The sequence below is a fragment of the Protopterus annectens genome, chromosome 2.part0 (genome assembly GCF_019279795.1).
Source record: "Protopterus annectens isolate FY-2018-M chromosome 2.part0, PAN1.0, whole genome shotgun sequence".
Classification (NCBI taxonomy): domain Eukaryota; kingdom Metazoa; phylum Chordata; order Ceratodontiformes; family Protopteridae; genus Protopterus; species Protopterus annectens.
Window position 1 is genome coordinate 935,415,853 of NC_056728.1, and position 18,654 is coordinate 935,434,506.

The 18,654-nt window shown below is 38.0% G+C and overlaps 1 protein-coding gene across 7 annotated transcripts in view; it reads right to left on the reverse strand.

The window, feature by feature from the left end:
- LOC122793310 (protein RUFY3-like) overlaps positions 1 to 18,654 on the reverse strand; it is a 1,534,975-nt gene that overhangs the window by 1,425,549 nt on the left and 90,772 nt on the right. For all 7 annotated transcript variants that reach the window (XM_044061194.1, XM_044061195.1, XM_044061197.1 and 4 more), the window contains exon 2: positions 14,861 to 15,034. In XM_044061194.1, the coding sequence (XP_043917129.1) occupies positions 14,861 to 15,034 (174 nt within the window). The remainder of the gene's footprint in view (positions 1 to 14,860; positions 15,035 to 18,654) is intronic.

Genomic DNA, 18,654 nt, shown 5'->3' on the forward strand with positions numbered 1-18,654 from the left:
TGGAGAACAGCGATGTCTGTGCTGTAACTGAAACCTGGTTCAAGGCTCCTGAGAGCACCCGGCACTATTAGGTTTTACCTCATATCATGCGTTCCGGCCCCAAAACCCAGACCACACCACAAAAGGAGGGTGTATCCATATTCATAAAGGATACCCACACCTCCAGGTTGGTGGCAACGTCTGGCTTGGAAACCATCCAGGTGCAACTAACCATAGGCAAAACTGCTCTACAAATTGTAGCATGCTACAGGCCACCCTCTCAAACTCAGGAACCCCACACAGCCTTCCTGAAGACACTGGAGGGTATAAATGTATCTCCAAACACCATCATATTGGGTGACTTCAACTACCCGAATATAAACTGGGAACATTACTCAAGCCCTAACTTTCTAGCCCAACAGTTCCTGGAGTTCATAAATTCAAATGCCATGGAACAGCTAGTCACTGTTCCCACGAGAGGAGAAAATATACTAGATCTCATTATCACAAACATGGGGACAAAATGCTCCACACCGGAAGTATATCCCTCATTGGTGAGATCTGATCATAAACTAATCTCACTGGAAATCCACATCCCACCCCACCCCAAACAAAAGACCACAGTGAAGAACTTCTCTAAAGCAAACTTCACACTACTCAAGACTGGTGTGGTATCCTTCAAGGCCCCTGAGCCAGTGGAAACCACAACCCAAGCTGCGGAAGCCCTTACAAATGCCTTCTATGAACACCTCCAGGACTGCATGGATCAGGCAATCCCAAATAAAACCAAGACTCTTTCCACAAAGGGCAAACGTCCAGTCTAGTGGACCCCAGCCATTAACAAACTTTACAATAAGAGGAGAAAGCTATTACATGATAGAACAAAATCCATAAAAGGGAAGAAACCCCTGATCATTATTAGTAAAAACTAAGGCCAATTTTGAGAGAAAAATTGCCATGGATTCAAAGGACAATCATAAGGCCTTTTTCAGCTATGTTAGGAACCTGGGTGGAAACTCCCAGATATGCTCAGAATTAGTCCAAAATGATACAAAAATCACTGAACCCACAGACATTGCCAACATACTGGCAGACAGGTTCAGTGCAAACTTCACCCCCCTCTCCCCCCTAAAGGAGAGATAACTATCCCAGCAGAGTGTAGCCTCCCAGACATCTCAAATGCGCAGGTGAAAGCTGCTCTCTCTAAAGCTAAAAACACAGCATCAATGGGACAGGATGGTGTCCCCGGCTGTGTGCTACACGAGCTAAATGAGGAATTAAACCTGCACATAAGGCAGCTGTTTAATCTCAGCCTTACCACAGGATACGTGCCCAAGGAGTGGCGTACGGCAACTGTGGTTCCACTCCACAAAGGCGGTGCCTCTACGGACCCTGGTAATTACCGCCCCATAAGCTTAACAAGTCTAGTCTGCAAAGCTATGGAGAGGATCATAATGGAGCTCATAAACAAAGATATAGGGGACTTGCAGACATTGGACCCGACCCAGTTTGGCTTCGTCAAGGGCAGATCATGCCTTTTGAACTTGGTCGACTTCTTCGAAACAGTCACCAAGGCCATTGATGAGGGAAAGGCAGTCCATACAGCCTACCTTGACCTTGCAAAGGCCTTCAACACAATACCTCACTCGGGTATTGTAGAAAAACTTGCCAGCTTAAATGTAAACCCATATGTCACAAGATGGGTTGCAAACTGGCTTAAGGACAGAACCCACAGGGTTAGAGTTGCTGGCACTATGTCAGACTCCAAGCCGGTCACAAGTGGTGTCCCACAGGGCTCGGTCCTTGGCCCCCTATTGTTCGGCATCTACCTCTCAGAAGTACAGGCCAACACGGGAGGACTTTGGCTGACAAAGTTTGCAGACGACTGCAAACTGGGCGCCATAGTGGAAAGTGCATTGGACACGGATATCCTTCAGAAGGGACTCATGGAAACAGATAGCTGGTGCCAGAGCCATGGCCTGAAGTTAAACGCCAAAAAATGTATAGTCATACCCTTCGGGAAAAACAAGGTAACCCCAAGCTACCATATAGGTGGCAATCCACTAAGCACAGAAGAGGTTATCAGGGACCTGGGGACCCAGGTTGACAGTGGCCTTTCTTTTGACACTCACGTTGCTAAAGTGGTTAGAAAGACCTTCTACATTGCCCACCTGATCATGAAGGGATTCACATCCAGATCTAGTGAGGTCATTGTTCCCCTGTACTCTTCACTTATCAGACCAATGATCGAGTACAATGCCCCATTCGGGATGTATCTCACCCGACATCTGCGTCAATTGGAGAGACCCCAAAAGTTCCTCACCAAAAGGATAAAGGGACTCCAAAATCTGTCATATGCTGCCAGATTGAAGAAACTCCAGCTCTATTCAGTTGCATACCATCTGCTCAGAGGTGACATGTGCCTGACATACAAGGCCATGTCCAACCCAGAATTAATGGACATGCTCCACCTCAAAAAATCCAAATCCACCAAAACCACTAGAGCAAGCGACTTAAACCTTAGCACGGATATAAATAGGACGTGCTGGAGGGATAGATTTATCACTCAGAGACTCCCTATGCTGTGGAATAAAATCCCGATCCATGTGAGGCAGAGCACCTCGCTGGCTCTGTTCAAGAGAAATCTTGACCTGTGGATGGGAGATCGTAGGTTTATCCCGGGAATCATCTCTGTGTCACTGCTGGACAGAGGCACAACAAACTAACGGGCACAGTATTTTTTCATATAAGGGGTGGCGTAAGCCACAAAAATTTGGGCTAGGCTTATAAATGCCTTAGGGCAGATAGCCTAGTATAAACCTATGAACCTATGAACGTATGAACTCTTAAAATGATAATACAAAAAGTATTACCAGGGATATAAAAATACTATTAGGATTAGTATAGCAATTTATGACCTTAGGCTAGCTTATGAAGTGAAGGACAACTGCAAATCCTTATTTAACTTCATTAGGAAACTAAGGAGCAATACCCAGCAATGCTTGTAGCTTATCCCACATGGGACCACTCACTCCAGCCCAATAGACATCACCAATATTCTAGCAAACTAGTGCAAATTTTACCACTGAAGCACCTATCCAAACTCGACATATTACAGAATCTCTTATACCCCGTTATCAGGCAGGAACCTGATATGGAGGTGCTACCAAAGACCAAAAATACTTCCTCCTTGCCACCTATTGACACAACTAGACATTTAAACAACAACATTAAACTTGTTGTAGATTGATTGTATAGCACCTCTCCCTTCTCTGAACTAAGCTGCATTATATAGTGTCATCCCTCATACAGAGAATAGATGACTTGATGGGGAGCCTCACATTTACCCCTAAGACTAATTTGTCTGGCTCTCCTTGAGAAAGGAGGTATAGCCTGAGGGTCGGTACTGGCAGGGTATTGGGGGTTAACAGAATAAATTGTCTTGAGCTCCTATAAATATTGTATAAATGTAGCATGCAACAATCAGTTAACTATGAGCATTTTAGTTTACCCTATGTAGTGGGAAATCAATGGGTTATTTCTAAATGGTAGCCTTTACAGCCTATAGCCAAAAACTATTTTCCTAATGGTAGACAGCATGGACTTAGGGAAACGAGGTTATTACTCCAAAACAGTCTCATCGGTTTGCTTAGCTGACAAAGGAGTGGTTTAAAGAAAGGCAAAAGGCAGAGGTGAAAAGTCTCCAGCTGCTTTTATCTTTAGCTACATTGTGTGCAGCAAATAATGAGCAAAGGGGAATACAAATATAAAAGAGAATAAAATCTGCCATTGCAGACTAGTAAGCAGCATACAACTTCCATCTGTGGTATATTCCTACGGGTCCCTATGAGTTGATCGACAACTCAAAACATCGACAGTGACTTCACCGACAAGTGAAATCACTGACATCGCAAAACACGGACGTTTACCAGGTAACGGATGCAAAGTCGCTACTCATGCCTACCATGGTTGCATGACACTGCCACACTTACTAAACCATGGTAGGCATGAGTAGCGACTTTGCATCCGTTAAACGTGTTCGATATGTCGATGATTTCACTTGTCGGTGAAGTCACTGTCGATGTTTTGAGTTGTCGATCAACTCATAGGGACCCATTCCTACACATAGTTTTTTATTGGATAAACCTTCCAGTCCTTGAACAAGGGTGCCTGTGTGTTTACCTTATTTCCTTGGCTGTCCTTGATAATTAGCTAGGTTTAGCAGAGTCCATTGGATTCTCCCCTGCTACTTTAAATTCCAATTGAAGGTTTCCTCCCCCCCCCCCCCCAGTGATTCAGGTACAGTACACCACCAAAGGTTTAAAACCCCTGGCCATATTTGCTCTAATTGCAGCTGAAAGCCCTCCAGGTGTTGCATCTCTAGTAAGTGATAGAATTATTTTTATTTTTCTCAGTGTTGTATTCCACACTGTAAACTCACTGTCCCTGCATAGAGTAGTACAATAATTCTTTCTAAGGTAGCTTTCCAGTTATTTTTTATTTTTCCTGGTATAGTTTATTTTTGATATTAGAAGCTTATGTTTTTGTTTTTGCTTGCTCCCATTTTCAGTAAACCTGATTCAGAGTTCCTCTAAATGATAGTGCTAAGGTAGAAATACTCTTTCTTTTTTAAGTGCTGAATGATCATCATCTTTTTTTGGCTGTTCCCGTTAGGGGTCGCCACAGTGGATCACCTGTTTCCATTTCTTCCTGTCATCTGCATCTTGCTCTGTCACACCAACCACCTGCATGTCCTCTCTCACCAACCACCTGCATGTCCTCTCTCACCACATCCCTAAACCTTATCTTAGGCCTTCCTCCTTTCCTGTTACCTGGTAGCTTCATCCTTAGCATCTTTTTCCCAATATACTCTGCATCCCTCCTCAGCACATGTCCAAACCAACATAATCTTGCCTCTCTGGCTTTGTCTCCAAACCTTCCAACCTGGGCTGACCCTCTAATATACTTATTCCTAACCCTGTCCACACCCAGTGCAAATCTTAACATCTTTAACTCTGCCACATCTAGCTGAAACTCCTGCCCTTGTTGTCAATGCCACTGTCTCCAACCCATATAACATAGCTGGTCTCACTACCCTCTTGTAGACCTTCCCTTTCACTCTTACAGGTACTCGTCTGTCACAAATCACTCCTGACACTCTTGTCCACCCACTCCATCCTGCCTGTACTCTCTTCTTCACCTCTGTTCCACACAAACCGTTACTCTGAATGATATGTATGGTAAACTGGTGAAACTGCTACATTGTTGCAATATTGTCTGGTAATAGGATATTCTAACTAGTTATACTGACTGCTGCTGAATAAGACTGGTTACAGAGTCTTATTCTTTTGATGACTTCTAACAGGCTATGTTCATTTGCTCTGCTTTCTGTACAATATTTATGATGGTTGTGCTTATTTTGATGTCCTTATTTTATTGCTTTTAGTCTTACATTCTTTCCTTTTCTCTTCTTTGCAACTTTTAGAGCCACTGAGGACCTGATCGCTTTGGGTCCCCCCCCCACACACACCCACCACTTGTGTGAGCAAGGAATCCTCTCACTCCAGCTAAAAGCAAAGAAAACTCTAACCAGCAATCATCCAAAAAGAGACTGCAGCCCCTGGTTTAACTCCAGGAACCTTGTTATTGCCGCTTGTGTAGTGTAAGTGCTAGCTTTTGTAACTACTGTTATGCCTTGTTAAAATCTGTTACAGTCAGCTAGAGTGCATACACCAGGGGCAATAGCTGCAAACCTTCTTCCAATTTGCCTACCTCCACCCCTTTTGTCCGTTTTATTGTTGATAATTTGTTATACGTGAATGTATTTATCCCCTCTCAATAGTCATAGCCTTCAGTCTCTCCTCCTCAATACTTGTTCTTCACTAAACATCAAACAGAGGTGGAAAGTTTCCAGCTGCTTTTATCTTTAGCTACATTGTGTGCAGCAAACAATGAGCGAAGGGGAATACAAATATAAAAGAGAATAAAATCTGTCATTGCAGACTAGTAAGCAGCATACAACTTCCACCTGTGGTGTATTCCTACACACAGTTTTTCTTGGAGAAACCTTCCAGTCCTTGAACAAGGGTGCCTGTGTGTTTACCTTATTTCCTTGGCTGTCCTTGATAATTAGCTAGGTTTAGCAGAGTCCATTGGATTCTCCCCTGCTACTTTAAATTCCAATTGAAGGTTTCCCTCCCTTCCCCCACCCCCCAAGTGATTGCTCAGGTACAGCACACCAAAGGTTTTAAAAACCCTGGATGCCATATTTGCTCTAATTGCAGCTGAAAGCCCTCCAGGTGTTGCATCTCTAGTAAGTGATAGAATTATTTTTATTTTTCTCAGTGTTGTATTCCACACTGTAAGCTCACTGTCCCTGCATAGAGTAGTACAGTAATTTCTTTCTAAGGTAGCTTTCCAGTTATTTTTCCTGGTATAGTTTATTTTTGATATTAGAAGCTTATGTTTTTGTTTTTGCTTGCTCCCAGTTTCAGTAAACCTGATTCAGAGTTCCTCTAAATGATAGTGCTAAGGTAGAAATACTTTCTTTTTTAAGCTCTGAATGATATTTATGGTAAACCTGTGAAACTGTTACATTGTTGCCATATTGTCTGGTAATAGTATATTCCAAATAGTTACACTGCTGCTACTGTATATTCTGTTTCTGTAAGATAAACATACATTGTACAGTGCAGAATGATTATGATAAACTGGTGAAACTGCTACATAGTTGCAATATTGTCTGGTAATAGGATATTCTAACTAGTTATACTGACTGCTGCTGAATAAGACTGGTTGCAGAGTTTGAATGTATTTCTTTTGATGACTTCTAATAGGCTATGTTCACTTGCTCTGCTTTCTGTACAATATTTATGATGGTTGTGCTTATTTTGATGTCCTTACTTTACTGCTTTTAGTCTTACATTCTTTCCTTTTCTCTTCTTTGCAACTTTTAGAGCCACTGAGGACCTGATTGCTTTGAGTCCCCCCCCCCCCCCCACACACACACACACACTTGTGTGAGCAAGGAATCCTCTCACTCCAGCTAAAAGTAAAGGAAACTCTAATCAGTAATCATCCAGAAATAGACTGCAGCCCCTGGTTTAACTCTAGGAACTTTGTTGTTGCTGCTGCTTGTTTAGTGTAGGTGCCAGCTTTTGTAACTACTGTTCTTCACTGTGCTAATTGCCTTTAGTCAGTTTCAAATGAAAACTACTGTTGTCTGGGCCAAAAGTGGGTCACTATCACAAACTATGTGATGTCCTTCTGGAACATTAGAACATCTCTAGATATCAGCAGAAATGGTGGAAAAGCATAGAGGAACATTTGTCTTTCAGCCCTGTTTGTAAGGAATCTTGGAGCATAATGTTTTTAGTTGTCTGTTCTGTTCTACTTGAGCTGTTCCCCACAGTTGGATCAAAACATGGAACACCCAATTCATAAGGGTCTTTCCTGGTCCTGCTTAGCTTGTCTGTTACAATGTTTTGCCCTGACAGAATGTATGAAGCTCAAACAGTGAAAAGTGAGCTGAGCTGCCACCTCCCACACTATCCTATCAAGTCTGCAAAGGGGGTAAGATCTGGTAGCCCCTGTTTATGTACCACATCACTCTTGTGTTGTCTATTACAGCCATAGTCAGCTTGACATTTATGTGCTTCCACCTGTTTTGTTTGTTCCACAGACCTTGCACTGTTGTATCTTTGCTAGGCCTGGAGTATCCATTATGACAGACTGAAAAGGCAAAAGGGAGAGTGGGAGACCTGTCTTTTGAAAGAATGGGTCTATCCACCAAAGAATCTTCCAACTTACAAACCCTGATAAAGGGTCTTACAAGAAAGAGTGATGATGCAAAGCCCTGACTCATTTGTAGTACAACTGAATTTTTCTCACATGAAGTCTGACCATGGAATCATAAATCACAAGAACCAAAGAAGCCACGTACCCCAGAACCTAAAAAATTGGTTTTGTTCAGAAAAATAAAAGAAGAACTTTTGGAACATTTCTACTTTGTCTGGAGAAGAAACATTCTTCCCAATGCAGAATCTAACTGACCTCCTAAGAAAACTATTCTGTGAGAAGGGATGAATGAGAAGGTTGCTGTAAGTTCACTTAAAACCACAGACAGTGTAGACGAATTTGAACACTTGTTAAGAATGCGTGACAACTGAAAAATGAGTCTCAAACATAAGACAATCATCCAAATATGGAAAAATGTCAATGCCTTGAAGTCTGTAATATGCAATTACTGGAGCCAGACACTTTGCAAATACCCTTAGAGCAGTACATAGAACAAAAGTGCAAGAGACACGAATGATTGAGCCAGATAAAGTAAATCTTAAGACATCTGTGGAATGCTTACCAACAGGAATGTGACAGTAAGCATCTTAGCTCTACTGTGAAAGCTGGTAAGGGGACAAGAGGTAACATTTTGGAGCTTTAACAGAAAGCTTGGGAAAGGAGACAAACATGTTTCAAGAGTCCCTTCTTTCTTTGGCACCACAACAATCCTTAAATAAAACCCTTTGCACATCTGGCAGACAGAAACTGGTTCTAGGGCTCCCTAAGATATCCTTAACTCCTCCAATTATAGAACAAATGTTAAATGGTTTACTGTGCAAGGAGTAATTCCCTTGAAATGAGGGACTGCCATTGCTACACTTACTCATGTTGAATGACTGAGAACTAATTTGACTGAAACAATCTGGTGCCACAAGGGAATATGTAGAATCAGACAAAAAGAAAGATTGCCAGGGTGGGAGGGGGCCAGAAGAGGCCAGAAGTTGCTCTGACTTTTTTTGGACTGTAATCCACTTTGAGAGGCATTCCCTTTCTTTTTTGGAACCTCTTTGCAGTGGCTTATTATAATCTGTTTGGAGGTACCTTACTGCATGAATTGCTTTTTTGAAAAGGGAGCTGATGTGGAAGGAAAATGTTTATTTGCTTTAAAAAAAAGCAACGCTTGAAGATATGGTTCATCCCATGAATCACTTTTCCCCTTTCATCATATCTCTTAAGTAGCACAGCAGGAGAAAGGCCAAACAGAACTTTCTTGTCCAGGGAAGAATTTAAAATCTCAGTTTTAAAATCTTTAGGAAGATTCTTCTCATGACCAATCCAGAATGACTGGCTTGGAGGCAGTATTTTCAGTATCAATAGAACACATTAGTGCTTATCGAATTACATGAGAACCAGATAGCAAAGAGGAATTCAAAGACATTTTCACCTCAGAAGAGGGAATGTTAACAGCTAACATTTTATGCTCTCAGAAAACGGAAGTAAAAATTTTAACATGTGAGATTGTCAGATTAAAATTTTGAATATTAAAGTGGAAGAAGAGTAACATATTTTACAAATTATAAAAAAGCATTCTCATCCTTGTCTGGCAGAAGCAGGTTTGGATAAAGGAAATCACAACAGGGACTGTTTTATGGTAAGAAAAGTATAATTTCATAGGTTCATAGGTAGGCTATCTGCCAAAGGGCCTACATAAGCCTAGTCAACAAGGTTCCCTGGATTACGCCACCCAGGAAAGTTATTTTCATGTGCCACTGTCGAGCAGAGACACAGAAGTGATCCCCGGGGTGTATTTCCTATTTCCCATCCACTCATCTAGATTTTTCTTGAAGAGTGCTAATGAAGAACTTTGCTTGACATAGATGGGTAGCCTATTCCAGAGTATATGAAGTCTCTGGGACAGGAATGTATCCCTCCAGCATGTCCTGTTTATTGTGATGACAAGGTTTAGGTCCCTAGAGTGTGTAGCTCAGAGGGATTGGGATTTCTTTAGGTGTAGCATGTCCAACAGCTCTGGGTTTGACATAGCTTTATATGTTAGGCAGAGATCACCTCGGAGTAGGTGATATGCTATGGAGTAAAGCTGAATTTTTTTGAGGCGGACAGTGTAAGGCATTTGTTTGAAGCCAGTAATCCTCTTTGTGAGGTACTTTTGTGGCCTTTCCAGCTGCTGCAGATGTCTTGTGAGGTACATTCCAAAAGAGGCGTTGTACTCTATAATGGGTCTAATGAGTGTTGAGTAGAGGGGAACAATGACCTCTTTTTTTCCTGGATGAGAACCCTTTTCTGATGAGGTGTGCCACGTAGAAGGACTTCCTGACTACTGTGGTGATGTGACTATCAAAGGAGAGACTACTGTCCACCTGGGTCCCAAGGTCTCTTATCACACATTCGGTGTCAAGAAGATTGCTGCCCTTAACACACAAAACCTACAAAAATATGTAGGACATAATTTGCAAAGTTAGATTTTTACACAATAAAAATAACACCTTCCACACTGAATAAAACATTTATTACCCGATGCCTTGGCAAACTACCTTCCAGGGAGGATAAAATACCAAGAACAAAACAGCACATATATAACACTAACAATGTGACATCATAATCAGTTAGTCAATTAATTAAGAAACACTTTCAGTTTCAACACGAATTCAAGCAATTAGTAAAGTATTAAACGTCTGTGTAAAAATACTCTCCTTATACTGCAACCTCCTTTTTAAAATTAATTAATTGCTGACATTAACATGTACCTGATTTAAAATGCTAACTCTAAGATTCAGCTCATCATACTTATGAAACTCATTATAATGTATAGCTAAGGAGCTATTTTTTGGCATTATTATGTACATTTCTTAGATGTTCCTGTATTCTGGTAGCACATTTCTGTTTAGTGTCTGGATAGCATAAATAAGTGTACAGCCAGTGCAGTTATAACTATCCACCACATCAAATCGGGCACTTTTTGGAAGAAAGCGCAGAGAGCCAAAGGAATTACAGATGGAGGACACGTGAGCTGAATCTTGACAAAGGTACATTGGCTATATCTACAGCTTCTTGCTCTTCATGGAGTTCAGCCCATAATGTTCCCTTTGCAAATAGTATGCCAACACCAAATAAGTTTGCTGGTGCATTTACTGATGGAAATAATAGGCACACATTTTGTAACAGCAAAACGTCATATAATAACCAACAGCATAATAATAACTTTTGTTCCTTTAGTAAGAAAAGAGGAGAATATTTGATCAATTTAAACAATGAGAAAATCCCCATCCACAGAACAAACATAATAGGTGGTAAAAAGGTTACCTTTTCTCTTAATTAGTTCCTGTTATAGAATTACCAAATTTTGATGCTGATAGATACTGGTTTGACAAACTGTGAATAGGTTTTGAACATTTCTGATATTTCATTTTCTAGTGAGGAGTGTTAAATCTAGGACTGAAATTTGTACCTGTGGTGTCACCACAAAAACTGATTGCTTTAAATAGTCAACAATTACACTTGTTTTATTATTTTAAGAATGTTAAAGATGATGTGCATACCAATGATTGTGACTTATTTATTGACAGTTCTGACTCGGATTAAGATGGCTGCCATTTTTATTCTTGTTTAGATGAAAGTTTTATTGGCAATGCTTAGGAATTACAGGATACCAATGGGATTATGAGTTATAATAATTTTATTCCAATGGGATTATGAGTTATAATAATTTTATTCCAATGGGATTATGTGTTATAATAATTTTATTCTTCCTTGTGGTAACAAACGTATCAAAGCATTTACCATTGCTGTGAATAATGAATTGAAGGTATTATTTTTCCTGCTTTTGAAAGTCAAATGTTTAATATTGAATATAATTTGGACAAACAATGGTTGTCTCTTAAAGGTTTAAGTAGAAATACTAATATAGTTACTAAATAATCTGATAAAGATAAGATAGTTGTTATGAATGTTAATCAGTATAATCAGATAGAAACATCTGCATGATTTTAGAATGTATGAATTCAGTTTTAGGGACAAACATTTCCACGTTGGATGCTTTTTTTAACCCTTTTGAATAAGGGTCAGGTAGGGTCTAAATTGCCTAGACATAGTAAGGTCTTACAAACTTTAATGATATGGGTTACTAAAAAAGCAATTATTAGAAAAAATAGAAATCAAAATTTAAACCAGCAACAATGAAAGTATTAAATAATATTTTAAAGCAAAGTTAAAATAACTGAATATGGCATCATTAGAAAAAAGCAATGAATACATTTCATAGAAATAAGAGATATTTATGGGAACAAAATATGCAGAATAATTCTCAACAGGAGTTTAATTGATGACAAGAACTGAGCAATGTATACAATGTTGGAGTGAATGAAAACTGTTAGAAAGAAAACTTATATGTACACTGTACAACAATATATATATACTGCACAACAATACTAACAGAATCTGTTATTAAGGTTTATTTTCTATTAATAGATGTGAACTTAAAATGTGATAATTTAATAAAATGTTTTGGAAAATAATAAATATAATAGCTATTACTCTAAAAGACTGCTGGTATAAGAATGCTTAATCATGACTATAGGGAAGTATATGTATGTATGTGAAATGGCAATGCTGACAAACTGAAATGTAAAAAAGGTACATATAAAATTGTACAAAAAACACAAAGGAAATATATGCAATACAATATATCTAGAGTGCAAAACCCTTTGGCAACAAATTAACTGGGTAATTTTGACATAATTACACAAAGCAAGGAAGAATACTAATCCTGGATTAAGTATTGCACAGTGTTTGTAGTACTAAATTGTGAGTCTGGAGAGCTGGATTTCATCTCATTGGCTACCGTGTGTGATCCTAAGTCAATTTTTCAATTTCTCTGTGCACCCAGGGCACACCCAAGAATGAAACTTGGACACATTTTTAATGAAATAAAAATAAATACATGTATGTGTTCATACACACACATATATATATATATATATATATATATATATATATATAATATATATATGTGTGTGTGTGTGTGTGTAAATAAATGAGTATATGAGTAGGAAAAACAGTACAGAAAGACTCCAGTTTAAGTAAACAACATAGTGGGATGTACAGGTTGATACATATGCGAAACAAAATGGGATCCAATAATAATTCTAGTGCATAAGCCTTGGATGATGCACCATTTGACAAATGGTGCACAGTTCTTAAGATCTTGCTTTTACATGATTTAGGAAGGTTACAGACATTCAAAGGAGGGTTATAAGAATTTTAATGGGTTTGTTTAGCAAGTCATTTGAAGGCATGCTTGAGGCGTTGAAAGTTTTCTGGTAGAAGTTAAGAATTAGGACATGAGAAAAAACATTCACAGACCATATTATTTTTAATAATGAAGATGTTCCAAGGATGGTAACCTGAGGTAAAATTTTAGATAAGATACACTGGTTCTAGCATAAGGAAAATATATTCTAGGGGTAAGTAATAAATAGCTGGACTGCCCTTACTGTGTAAGTGATATCAGATAAAATATTCACTGGATTTGGGAATTCATCGAATACATGCTTCCAAGCAAATAAAAAAATGTCATAAGTTACAGGAAGCTAGATGGGTGGCTCACAATGCCTTATCTATAGTCAATAGTTACGTGACTGCTTAAGTCATCCCTTTGCCAATTATATCAAATATCAAATAAACATGCATAAATACTAGAGCTATATTAATTCAGCAAATTTACTTCATTATCTACCAGTAATTTGTTATGCATCAAAGCTAAGAAAATTGGGTATAATAATGAGAAATCATAAAACTAATAGAAAGTCAAAATTATCTAGATGTATAATTAATTACATCTAACAATCTTACTAATGTTTTAATTGGATTTTCACTATTCAAAATGGTACTGTAAAGGCAAAACCTGTCAGACTGTTTCAAAGACTTGAGCTATAGAAAAACAAATTTGTTCTGAAAATTGAAGATAACTATCAATTCCCTGTAGCAGGTTATTTTCAGAATGTTTTGAGTTTCTGGCTTTGGCATTATTTCGCCCATTTTTCAACTTGTCTTTACTGAAGTTTCTTTTTCTGCAGAATGAATACTGAATACATGAAAGGAGGAATAAAATGAGAATATAAGCTATTTAAAGAAAATATGTTGTAAAATTAATTAAGAAAAGCATTCTTGAAATATGCAAATTACTTTATACCACAGCCTTGTATCAGCATTTGTGATGCTTGTGAATTCCCTTACCACCCTGGATGACTGTAATTCCCACTTTCTCAGTTTGTTCCCGCTGAGTCTTGTATCAGCATGGCACTTGCTCTCTGTTGAGCCTGCTGATCTTACCAGGGTTCATGTCCCAACTCTGGTCCCCAGCTGTTACACAAATGCATGCCTTAGCTCCATGCCAGCCAGCCAGCAGATAACATAATTAGAAAATGATTAAAGTATTGACAGGTAAAAAAGAATTAAAAATCAGTATTAAACCCAAATGTGAGTGAGCATTTAGTTGTTTGTTTTAGTTATGTACAATTAAGCTATAATTAGTGTTAAATGCTTTTAAAAGAAGTGGAAAACGGAAGAGACGAACAAGATTCAAAGAAATAAGGCCACAGTGACAGCTCAGTAGATTAAATCAGGATTAACTCTTAGGGCAGAAATATAACACACACAAGATTTTTTTGCATTTCCAAACAAAGGGGATTGTTAAAATTCATAAAGATATATGTAATCAGTTCTTTTTTGTGAACATCAGTAAAGCCAACTAGAAAATGGTTCATCAATTTGCTTATATATGTATACTTCCCATAATACTGAATGTGTTACTCAATCTATGTATCTAGTCCTTCAGGTTGACTCATTCTTGAGGTTAGTCATTCATTCATTCTGTCATAAAGGGTACTTGTCCCTAACCAATACATCATACTGTTATTTCTTAGTGAAGTGGTTTGACTTCAAAATTCCTAATCCGTTCTCTACATCTAAATAGTTCAGTTTCCACAATAGCCTTAAGTAGTATTTAAATGGCATACAGAAACAGGAAGCTGGTGTAAAGAAAGAAGATTGCCACATAACTAGAGCCATTTTCAAAGCAGCTTACCTTTCAAGCCATGTATGAGGCAGTGCTCCATGATTACAAAGAACTGCTGCAGTGGTACATAGTCAGAGTCAAGGGGCCTCCCATAGTTAAGTGCAGACTCTATGAGACCTTTTATGCTCAGCTTTGCTGTATTCATTAGGCTTACCCTCTCCATTGCAACTGGATCTTTAGAATCTGAATATAAAGAAAAAAGAGAGTCATTTTGAAATGTGTATGTATGCACGAGAGAGAGACATATGCAAATATCTAAAATAGTTTAGCAAAAGCAATTTCTTTCAAAAAAACAGTTGTGTATAAATCTGAGCAGCATTTTCAACTATAATCTAGAAGGACAGATCTAAAAGGAAGACATAATATGATCAAATGTGTTAATGCTGGTTTTCAAACCTACTTTGAACTATTTGTAGTAAGTAGTTCTTGCTATGGCTTTGACCTACACATGGTAAAATGGTCAAGTTCCCACTCCTTCCAATGAAATGAAGTTAAATTGGCTAAGGATATATGTGGACAAAGTAAAATGGATAACTTTTTTGTTTGTTTACTGTTTGATAACTGGAGTAATAGACTGATCCCCAAGGACCCATTTCAGCCCCAGCATAGAGAAACAATACAATGCATGTTTTAACAGATTTCAAAGAAGGTGCACATAAAGGAATAAAAACATCAGACTACAATACAATGCAAAAATAGAGAGCATCATACTGCAATAAGCAATACAATACAAAACTAGTACTGCTATACATCAGCATTTAATGAAGAGCTACATATTGTACCCATTTGTAAACAGACACCATTTAAATTAATCATCATCAGTCTGTGGTAGACCAGAGTTTTCCACAAACTATAGCTAGCCCAAAGATTTAGTTCTCAGCAGCATAGGTAAAGCATTTCTTTGGTTCTCCCAGGACTCCTCAGCCTGACCATTGGCTGTTCAGCCCTCACTTCTAGTGCTCCAGCCTTAATCCTATTATGCCTGACAGGGGACAGGGAAATCCAAGTTACTACTGGTATTACCCCTATCTGTGACCACAGTTGGTGGGCAAGGATGGAAGAATAGAATAAATTGGAGCCAGCAGATTCACATACAATGATTGAAGCACTAATGGAGTTTTTTTTAAGCCCTATCCTCTCTCCAGCATGCTTATGTAACCACGTGTTAAGCTGGGTTTGCACATAGTATGGTCTGTGAAGAAGTGCCTGTTTTGGGCTCTATATAGTAGAGCATATAAAATATTGCATGATAACTATAAGAATCAATCACAGGAGGTTAGAAAGGATTAGGAAGAGAGATTGGGTAAGCAGTTCACAAAGAAACAATAGGAGGATATATGTATGTCTCCCAAATATGCAACAAAATCTAGAAAATTTAGGATTTTTGCTTGGAAATGTTTACATAGATATTTTTATACCCTAAGTAGTCTCCAAGAATTGGTAGACAGCAAATGTTGGAGGTGTGATGGAGAAGAAAGAGTTACTTGGGAGCATATTTTCTGTGAGTGCAGTGGGTTGGCAGATTTTGAGGATGTACTGTTGGAGATGCTGGGTAGGTGGATTGGTGTGACGAGGGAGATGAGTTTTCTGAGGTATGATATAGAATCGGAATTGGATAGACATAGTAAGGCCTTGTTGAGTCTAATTATGGTGGACGCCAAAAAATTATTAGAAACTGGAAATCAAAATCTAAACAAAAACATTATTAGAAGTAGTGAATATATTAACAAAGATAAAACAACTGGAACTGAGATCTTTAGAAAAGGGTAGGAGCAAACTATATAGGAAAAAATGGGAATTGTGGGAACAATACATATAGGGGAAGAATGAGGTTTAAAACAAAGCAGGACTTAAATGAGCGATGTAAGGTTTGACTGAAAATGATTGGGTAGATTATAAGTGATGTATATTATTTGCAACTGGGAGTGTGTCAGTATGGTTTGTGATGTAAAATGCTTGCAACTAGGATTGTGTTGGTGCGGTTCATTTTCATTTATATAAATGTATGATTTCTTACCTTATAAGTGATGGTTTAATAAAGATGTTTCTTGTCTTGGGCAGGAATTGAATAGTTAATGTAATGTTGCCCTTAGATTATATCATATATCATATATAGCAATATATGTTAAGTATAATGCTAATTTAATACAGTTTGATTAGTTTTGTATAAATGTAAATGTGCCTATGTCACAAGTGATAATTCAATAAAGGTGTTTAAAAAAAAAAAAGATTGTTTTGTTGGGAGTGTGCCCAGAAAATGCACTCAGCAGGTACTGGACAGATCCAATAATTGACTGTGCTTTTCAACAATATCAAAACTAGGTGGTGACAGGAATAATAAAAACAGAGAAATGAAATGTGATAACAGACATAGAATATACTGTCATCAGTTCTGCAATCTGTATAGGTGAAACAGCAAAGGTAAAGGAAGAAAAAGGTTAAATTGGAAAAGGAGAAGGGAAGAATGTCAAAAAAAAGTGTAGGTCGTACTTCCAACAATATCCATGTGAAGAGACAGAGTAACTAAGGCGGAGAATTTTCAGAAAGGAGAAATTGTAATAGGAGGAAAAGGGACTCCGAAGATGAGCAGGAGGAAGATACAACTTTGGGGGAGTTATACATTCAGAGTTAACGTTGATAGCTAAGAAGAAATTAAAGTTACTAGGGAAATGTAGTAGCGAGGAAATGTAATGTCTCACTGTTTAGGAAATGAAAGTGTAGAAAAGGTATTACTGTGATTAAGTGGTGGTTTAAGGGGTTGGTTGTCATTCTGTTCTCCCAGGAAAAATATAGAAATGAAAGCCACAAACAGAAAAAGTGATGCACCACGACACAAACCAGGAATCAAGAAACCTCCCAACCAATGTTTTTATTCGTACACCAGATAAATTCTCTTCTCTTAGCGCCTCGACTAAACAATAGCCTTTACAGAGTTAATACATCTACAAAGTGAACCCCTTTTATACCAACTTCATTACAAACAATCATTCAATCAATAAAACAATCGTGATCAATTATTCTATTAAGAAACTACAAATCTTAAAAAATGTATTCTTTATATAAAACTTTTCCAGTTGCACTCCTTCATACCCTGTGGCCGGAGTGTATTATATTTTAATATTAAAATAGATTCTATTTTTCTTAAAAGATGTTTAATAATATCTTCACTCATAAAAATCTGACTTAATTTGTTCCAAAATTGTTACTTGTAAACCATCAAAATTACCATGATGAACTTTGTTAAAATGTTCTGCTACTGGGCTTGTTATTTTAGTGGTTTTGACTTCCCTAATATGCTCCTTAACTCTCTTTCTGATACGATAAAATAAAAAAGGAGAAGAACAATGTTTCAGGATGTATAGGAGGTAACAAAAATAAGAAAATACTTTATAATCCTGCTCAAGAAAAAAACGTTTTATATTTCAAAATTTACCTTATTCTCAAACAGGAAAAGTTACTGAGAAAATATTGGAACATAGTAAAAAGGGTGGTTGTTCCCCTTAGAGATGTTAAATTAAGATTTTCTTACCAAAGGGAGTGCAATCTTAAAGATTTTTAGGTGCATGGGACTTAATAAGAAATCTGGGGAGAACAAAAAGTTGTGGTAATTGCGCAATTTGTAAATATATAGTCGAGACTTTTAATACAATCAATGGAAAAAAATTTCAGACACAAAGGCATCTTTTCATGCAGAAGCCTAGGGGTGATTTATGCATCAAGGTGTCCTTGTGAGAGTTGTTACATAGGGGAAAACGAAACAAGGAGAAAGTTACTGTCAGTTGTCAGGATCCGCCACATAACGC